This window comes from Ammodytes marinus (genome assembly GCF_949987685.1).
Source record: "Ammodytes marinus genome assembly, chromosome: 11".
Taxonomy (NCBI): domain Eukaryota; kingdom Metazoa; phylum Chordata; class Actinopteri; order Uranoscopiformes; family Ammodytidae; genus Ammodytes; species Ammodytes marinus.
This window is the reverse complement of record NC_137215.1, coordinates 21156689-21165865: the sequence shown is the minus strand read 5'-3', so window position 1 is coordinate 21165865 and position 9177 is coordinate 21156689. Positions and strand designations below refer to the sequence as shown.

The 9177-nt window shown below is 40.4% G+C and overlaps 1 protein-coding gene across 1 annotated transcript; it reads right to left on the bottom strand.

Annotated features, from left to right (window-relative positions):
- Window positions 1-397: 397 nt before the first annotated feature.
- gpr137ba (G protein-coupled receptor 137Ba) lies at window positions 398-5603 on the bottom strand. Its single transcript, XM_080037088.1, has 7 exons — window positions 5057-5603; window positions 3396-3445; window positions 3017-3239; window positions 2021-2167; window positions 1628-1756; window positions 1109-1230; window positions 398-975 (listed from the first exon to the last, which is right to left on the bottom strand). Exons 1-7 carry the CDS (start codon window positions 5438-5440, stop codon window positions 861-863), a joined length of 1170 nt encoding a protein of 389 aa, XP_079893214.1. The 5' UTR covers window positions 5441-5603; the 3' UTR covers window positions 398-860.
- Window positions 5604-9177: the final 3574 nt, after the last annotated feature.

The window sequence follows — 9177 nt, the reverse complement described above, 5'->3', positions numbered from 1 at the left end:
AACATGCTTTTGTTCTGCCTTTCAGCTGAAACTCTAGTTTCAGTTTCAGCTGTGCTCAATTACCACCAGCGGTTTGAGTTATTTTTCCTCTTCTTGTTTCCTATCAAACTGGAGCAAGGCAAGTACTTGGCATCCAGCTCCCTACTGTAATGAAGAATAAAGCTCTTTCAGATGCTGATTGTTTGTTCAGAGATGCTTTTCTTTACTCACAGTTGGATCGGAGCAGGGCAAAATAGCTCCGGGCCGCAGAACCTTAATGTTTATTAAGCTGCAGTTGGTAAACATTTGATCATAGGGTTGATATCAAATAGTTTGATGTTAACTCTTCTAGTTGTGAGATCTATTATTCAAATGTTTGTTTATATACACAATGTGGCACAACATGAGAAACCAGCTGTCCATCGATCACTAGAGTATTTTATTAAAAATCAACTGCATTTTTCACAGCATTTGAACTTTTTTTTAAATATGAATTAAACAGATATCCTCTATATAAACACATCTGTATGAAAAAGACCATGTGTCCATAGACAGTACATAAAATAGTAATACAGTGCATATTACAGAGGTCAGTAAACATATTAAGCAGTATTCAATACAAACTATACAGTGTTTAAGAGCAGTGGAAATTAGATCAGTCTTTGTACAAGGAGTGTGCAAAATTAAGGTCCCATTAGTGGGCCTTCATATACTGCCAGAGAGCAAAGTTCATTACTTATTTTTTTTCTTTCTAGAAAAACTAGAAATCTGAATGTATAGAGGGCGACTCTCGGCCCCAAGTGCCTCTGTCGCTAAGAGAGAATGTGCAAAAATGTACAAATTTAAAACCACAGGTCAGCAGGAGTGTCCGTGAACTCCGGTCAGTAATGGCTGAGCTCTTCTGGAGGAGGAGGGAGCTGGAAGCTGTCCTCCCCTCCGATGTAGGCACTGATGCCGCTGCTCTGGCTCCCCCACTCGTAGCCGTCAGCAGCCAGACTGGAGAATCACAGAAACAAACACGCATTGATTAAAACTGACCACTAGACCTACTCCCACATTTCTATTTCATCTGCAGGGTTTTGAAGATTAGATAATGGTGTTTTTTTTTGTTCTTTTCATCGTTTTTTACCTGGCTTGAATGTTCTGTGGCATAACGCTCCACGCCAGGTCATCGTCGCTGTCATAGCGCCGTGGGTTGTCGAAGAAATAAGACCTGGAGGAGAAGACGTGACTGGGAAGCCCAGAGCCACTCTGCAAGACGAGACCACACAAACAATACTAGAATGAACAATTGTAGTTTTAATTGAAGACTGCAATAGGTGGAGTCAGCGATTCTAGAGAATGATTGTTGTCAAAATCAGTGAATATCTCCTCACGATCAGCTATCTGTCTGTACTGTGAGTGGACCAAAAATAAATCCAGTCTTAATACACAGCCAGTGTGATTATTTCTGTTCGATTTCTTAATGTGAATACATTTGAGAGGCATGAATCGACAAAACTGTCCAGTTTTTCGCAGGAAAACTATTGAACTATTGTATATTATACTGTATCTTATACATCATCTTGCGACCTCCTAGTTATCTAGTGACCCTTGAGAGGATCCCTGACCCCCAGGTTGGTAAGGTTGAGGGTATTTTCTGGCTCACCCTGTCTTGGTTAGGCTGCCGGACCCTGAAGAAGAAAACCAGGAGAGACGTGGGGAGCAGCTCCCACACAAACAGGATCACCCCAAAGACGATGTAGCCGGCGTCACCCAGAGTCGACTGCAAATCTGCCTGAACAAACAAACAAAAAAAACATGTTATTTGTTGTGTGTTATGGTAGATAATGGTAAACAATTTTAGTTAGTTTTAGACAGAGCCAGACTATCTGTCTTTTATGCCAAGCTAAGCTAATCGGCTGCTGGCTCTAATTTCACACTTCCGACATGAGATTGATATCAATCTTCTGGTCTAATTCTCACGAAGAAAGCAAATAAGCGTATTTCCAATAAATTGTCCTTTATATATATTAAGGCATTATGACCTCTGGTGGCTCACCTGGTCTGAAACGTTGTACCAGTCGTAGTCGAAGGAGTTGATCCTCTTGTTTGAGAGTCCCAGGACCACTAGATTGTAGCAGGCTCTGGAGGAGTACAGGAGGATGACCATGGCTCCTATCACCGTCACCTGGCACACTGATGTCCCCTGCACAATTTGAAGAGTTGAGTGAGACAGTCTTATTAAAACATTTGTAAAATCATATAAAAACAAAATAAAAACTTAAAGTAAGTAGAGCTAAATAGTTTTTTTTCAATCAATACTTTGTGTCTGAGTATGACTTCTTTTAAAAAAAGTAGCCTAACTTACTTCCTGTCATTTTGTTGTCAAGTGTGAAATAACATAGAAGCTAAACATACTCTACTTACAGCTTGCATATGCACCATAGTGCATAGTACAAGCAGTCATGCAGAATAGATAGATGCTGCGTTGCTAGGAAACAATCACTATGTGCAAAGCTTAGATTATCCAGAGTTGTGCATCTTCACATAAGGGTGCTGTAAGCAGCGCACAATACATTTTTATGTCAGATAGATACAGAAAATTACAAGCCATTTTGAGACCTGAGGAAGTCACCACAACTGCTATTCAATTTTGGATTACTGTCACTTTTCCTAATTATCACTTAGGCTGCGTTCCAACACCCATATTTCCCTGCTTTTTAGTATGGTAGACAAAGATTAGGATGTGCCAATACATGTAGTCAGATGAAGCATTCTTAAAATGACATCCGGTTGTGAATTTTCGTTTGAAAAATCTGCATGCTTTTTGGGCAATTCTGACCCACAATCCACTGCACACTGAAAGTTTAAAAACAACCAGCAATGCGACGGATACGCTATACAAGCAAGAGGCAGGTTCAATAATAAGTCTGTCCCAATTGTGTGCATACTGCATGCTTACAACATACCTTTCTTTGATGTTCAGCTGTAGTATGTAGAAAAGTAAAAAGAAAGATTTTCTGCGATTTGGAACACAGGGTTAAGTGTTTCTCACCTTGGATTCCAAGTAAATGTTGGCCAGTGACATCTTAGCGATCTTGTAGAGACACAGGGAGAGCGAGACGGCACACAGGACAAAGAGGGTGTCGTTGATGGCGACCCTCACCAGTACCACCGTGTGGATATCTGCAGAAGACGTCCTGGCCAGCAGAGCACACGCTAGATTCACAACCAAGAACACCACGCTGATGAACAGGAAGAGCAGGTAAAGCGGCAGCCTGTGGGTCAGCAAAAAGATGAAACATATTAACTCCCACCCGAAAAATCTCCAAAAGGACCAAAGCTAGAAGAACCATAGTTCCTTTATTTTGATTGGCAAAATAACAAAGTCTTGTTAATGCATGACCCGTTCTTACGAAAGGTCCAGGTCTTACCTGTATCTCAAAAGCTCTGGTGCATATTTCGACTTTGCCTTGAACACCACCTGTGAAAAGACAACAAAAAAATGACTGCATCATGCAAATGCGTCACGCTAACCTAACAGCCAATTTTCACTTCTGTTTTCTTGCACTTAGATAAAAAAAAACAAAGACATTCTATTGAAACAGGAACCTCTCAGTTGAATACAGGAGAGCTTTCAACTTTAAATACACAATATTCACACAGCACAGGGCTGTAAAAATCAGTCTTTGATTTTGTGTATATGTAATTAACCCACTTTGTCCTGGTTCTTGCTGTTTTTACTTTTAATTTTGTGTACACATTTTAATCTGCTCTGTAAAGGACTTTGTAACCTTGATTGCCACAAAAGGATTAAGTAACTTGCGATGGAGTTTACACTATTTTAGATAAATATAATGATAATTTGTTGAAGAAATTACAAAAAGAGTCATCCAAAAATGGGAAGATTTTGATTATTTTATAACCATTAGCCATTTTACTTTCTGTCCAGTGATTGCACAAAAGGTTTCCACCCCCGAGTTCACAGGAGGTCAGTGTGTCCAGACATGTCAAACCAATCATGCTACAGACTCTTATCTCCTCCCTTTGACACCACACATCACACATGTTCAGTAAACTTCACACTGTTAACCTTTGGACCAAAATATTGACCAAGGAACCATTCCTATGTCAACATTTGTATTTATTTTTTTATTGATGTTTCTTTTACTTTGCAGTGCTTGCTTTTTACTTTCTCATTTACCGTCCTTTTATTGTTATGCACCAATATACCAAAGGTAAATTCCTTGTGTGAAAAAAAACTCACTTGGCAATAAACCTGATTCTTTTTCTGATGATTTATGATATATTCAAAAATTGTCTGCTTGGAATAATAATCTATGTCTTTCTCCACACAAAACATACCTTGCTCATTTTCTCATAAAACCTACTTTTTGGGCCCTGTTGAGAAATCCATAAGATATGGAATGCAAATATGTGCGCAGGAGATTTCAAGTTCCACATCACACTTAAATCTAAGCTGCCTATTGGATGAAATTTGGACCCAAAAAAAACCCTGCTCCCAACACACAAGTTAATTGATTGAGATTAAAGGCAAACACATTCTTGTTTTTTCAAGCACTGGTCAGTTTTGAGAGTTTTGCCTATTCAGCGTCCTTAACATGTCTTAATTCATACAAGTATAAATAAAAGGTCCAAAATGTACATTTAAGGGTGTATTTAAAAAAAACTGTTCGCGTCTGTTCATTTCTCCCATTCAACCATCTTTAACTGATCTATTTTTTCAACATTAGCTTTTTTCAATACTCTGAAACCAAAACTTAGCCTACATCAACTTCACTTATAATCATTCTTAGCACTATTCTGAAGGTCATGACAGAAGGGGGTGTTTATGCGTTGTTAATTGTCTGATTAAAGATACATTTTGTTCTTAAAATCATGTAGAAAAATGTATTCGCGAACAGCCTTCTGGTGTGATGCTGCACAGTGAAGGTCAAACACCCAACATAATAAATGAACACCTTTTTGAGGAGGCGGTGGCTTTAAATCACAACCTCTTCTATCTCTATCTGACGCACTGTCGACACCACATGACACCCCGTGAATAACGGCTATACTGACAGCACTCACTCACCTGTGCAAAGTAGAGGTTCATGAGGCTGAGCGTAAAGAACTGGAGGCAGACGGGGAAGCAGTAGAGCAGCCAGAAGGGGAAGGGCCCCAGGGTGTTGGCTGTCACAAAGTTCCTGAAGTAGAAGGAGAAGAGCACGGTGCGCAGGGCCGACCACAGTAGGCACAGGGACAGGAACACGGTCTGGTAGCTGAAGCGCTTGTGTCGGTAGCGCAGCACCAGCCACAGCTGGACGTAGATGAAGATGAAGAGGAGGGAGTAGAAGACGGTGTAGACCACCGTGAGGCCCAGGGTGACGTAGGGGGGCACGGCCGGGCTCAGGGTGGGCAGAGGCAGGGAACTGTCCATCGGCGGCGGCTCCTTCTCCTCCACCACCGGGGCCTCCATGACTTGCTCTCCTGGCCGGGTGGAGGAAGAGGCAGCGCAGGGGCCTTTGCCGGTTGTTCTTCACCGGCAGCAAGAGTGAGGGAGAGGTAAAGCGGAGGAGAGAGAAAAAATGCTGTTCGTGGGGCTGTCAAGAAGAGGGAGAACGGAAAAGCAATGGGAGGAAAGCGAGACTAACTTCCTGCTTCGGAGCCAGAGACAGCCAGAGAGCGAGGCACATGATCAGGGATGATGAGAAAGAGCCGTTTGTGGGGAGCAGCGGCAGCGGGCAGGAAGCTGCTGAGAGCTGCAGCAGTCCAGGAGCTCAGCGCGAGCGCGAGCGAGGACCAGCCTCCAAACCTCCAACCCCCCCGCGCGCGCTCATTACGTGACGCTGCTATGCATCAGCTGACGCACGCTGACTGTACCTTTAACCCATGCTTTAACCCTGCGATGGGGCTTCCCACCACAGCACTGATCCCAAGAGAGCAGCTCCGAGCTGCAAATTGTGTTTACTTTCGTTTTACTAATACAAATGTAATAAATATACATATAGGCTACAAATCCATGATCAGGTAGCCCAAAACGGGGAAACAATCTCGTAGATTTAATAGCTATTGTATTTAACTAGCCTTTAAGTTATGGTTATACAGTAGGCGGCTACTGTAGGCCTACTATAAAAATGCTTAAAAGACTAGGATAAATCTTGAGCACTTGCAATAGACATAGGCCTCTATTCAGCTCCAATCACTCATTGTACCCCCTTAATTATATTCACTCAAGAAAATGCATTTAGGAAGATGAAATGGCATGTTAAAAAGTAGGGATAATCATAAATCATCCTTTTGCACAGCTGCTGGTAAAATAAACATAGCCTATAGTTGGAGAAGGCTGGCCTATCAGTTTAAGAAACAGACCTAATCACAGTTTGCCTTGTTCTCACGGTCTTGCCTCACTGTAAACCTTAAAAACAAAAGGACAAAATGCCAATACAATATCATAGTTTTTCAGAAGTGATCTCACTTAATATTTATAATTAATAAAAAAATCATTAATCAAAGGCTAGGATTTATTTTAAATTAGTATTTAAATATATTTGTTGTTAATTAAATCTATAGCATTTTTATTAATTGATTAACTCTTTATGTATCAACTAAAATGATGACACTAAGTGAACCTGGCCTCTTAGGAGTTCCCGAGGGTGAAATTTCAGCCTCTTAGTTCATTGTGGTGAGGCCCTGAGGCAGTTTTCAGCTTTGCCCAGTTGGTAATGTGAAATATCCTAAAACACTGTTTGCACGTGCTGAGTGCTCCTTGTGATGAATGTACTGACTTTTAAAGTTCTTCAGTTCTGATGAAAGGATCCACATTTGGTTTATCATCCATGAAGAACCTTATCTAATCTGCACACAGACCACAGTGAAGTTTTTCATGGTTAGGAGTGGTGGTTTTTTTGTTTTGTTTCACAGACCCGGTGCATGTGAACATGAGGAAGGCCAAGCATTGAGGTCACTGGTGCTCACCTTTGACTGCTGTGATCTATCAATCTTTGCACTCACAGCATTGAATAAGAGGCTGTAAAACTTCACTTTGAATATGGCCACATTATAAGGATTTAAAAAAGAAATGTGGCTTGTTATGTTTAAAGGGCACTAATTAATCCAATTACAACATCCTGTACATTGTTTCCCATGTTGGGTTTGAGTTAAGACACGCACTACATCTGCTATAATAAAGCTGGAGACTTGTCAGAGAACTAGCCGAAAGCCTTTTAGAAATGGAAGAAAAAGATTAAGTCAACATATTAAATGCCTTGTTTGTTCCCAGAGTTATAGTTTTGTTTGTGAATAAAAAATTAAAAAAACAACATAAAAAGACTGGTGACAAAAAAGGCACTTCAGTCCGATTACCAGGCTCCAGTTTCCAACCCCAGACTCATCAGATCATAACCGACTACACACTCAGAGAAAACAGACCAACTCAATCACTAACAAGTCAATAATAACATTATTGGCCCCAGGCAACGTATCCCATCAGCCACTTAGAGTCCAACATGGACCCAATTTGTAGCAACAGTTTTAGTGTAGTGAATATTGACAGTTTTATTAAATAGATAGCGTACATAGATAAAGACAAGTAATTTTTTTCAAATATTATACAAGTGCTATGGCAAGGAAACAACAAATACATATATATATATATATATATATATATATATATATATATATATATATATATATATATAAATATATATATAGTCATATACTGTATCATGTGAATTATCTTTACTCAGAAATCACCAATGCATACTTCATAATATGACCAGAAGGTGGCCCTGTTCAACTGCATAAAGATGGGAAGGCTGGCAGGATTCAAAGTGGTAGAGATAAAGTTCCTGCAATATAGACATAGGAGATCCCGGGTGGTAAAACTTGTAGCCACCAGCCTTAGCACCAACATAAGGTTTAGTGATCTTCACTATCTATTACTAGTATGGCTCAAAATCTGTGATGAAAAAGGATCTGAGCAAGACTAAATCTTACATTTAATCTGTGGCGTATCGTATGTTTATTTTGGAGTCTTAACTTGAAACCATTTGAATACACCATCAGTTGACGGCAGATTGAAAAATGTTTGGTTTCCCTTGTGTTATGTTTGAAACAGAAACATGTAATGCAAAAAGCCAACACAAATGATAACATTGTGGCTGTTTATGTTGTGTGTTTTATCAAAACATTTAGCAGCAAAATAAAGTCCAAATACATTTAGAAATTTCCATTACCACACAACTGTTGGCGTTAAACTCATCTTAAAGCTGTACCAGAGGGGGAGAGGGGTCTAAAAATAAAAATGTTACCCTGAGGCCACTGCTAAAGAAAAGGCCATACAATCATTAGAATCACAAGGATCTATCCCCTTGGAAGCATAAATGTCCCTTTTATATGTCACAGCAGTCTGGTTTGTATGTCCTGTCTCAGGGAAAAAAATAATCTTTGGCCTCAGGGTGGTGCAAGAGGGTAGCTATTGAGTGTCCACAAAAGACTCATCTACATTTGCCTAACATGGTTGCTAAATGTACTCAAATTACATTCTGCCACTGGGAAATTGTAGGTTCCATTATTAACACTCTGTACTTTCACTATTGAAATCTTTTGTTATGAAATCTTAGCCTGCGGGTTAACATCAAAAATGGTCAGGGGATCACCAAAATCACTATCAATTATCATCTGAGGATCACAATTGTCCATCGAAATCTAGTGGACTATTTTCAAAAATCGTCATGGACCAAGGAGTTGGCAGAATATATTTTAGGCTAATATTTGCACTAGGGAAAAGGTCAGCGGTCACTACACATCGTTAGGAACCATGGGGGCCGTGAATACTCACATTTAAATGTCACGCCAATGTGGCCAGTAGTTCAGTTGCTCAAATAAGTGGACCAAAGTGTTGGCCGGATGACTGAACATCCACTATAGCGAGGCATAAACAGCTCCAAATTGAACCATATTACCAGCATGCCCCTCATTATCCCAGCTGGAGGTGGAGTCTGATAGCCACAGCGGCATGCCTCAAATGATTAGTGTATGGTACAGTGCTCTGTGATATTGTCCTTTACATAATGTTTCAATCAAACCGGCCATTGGGGCTCTGTTGCTGGTAACTGGTTCATGCTCTGATGTCTATGCTCTGATGGCCCCTTGGCCTGTGTCCAGATCTGCCAATACAGCTCCAGTGTTGTCCTTCTGAAGACACTTGGACCT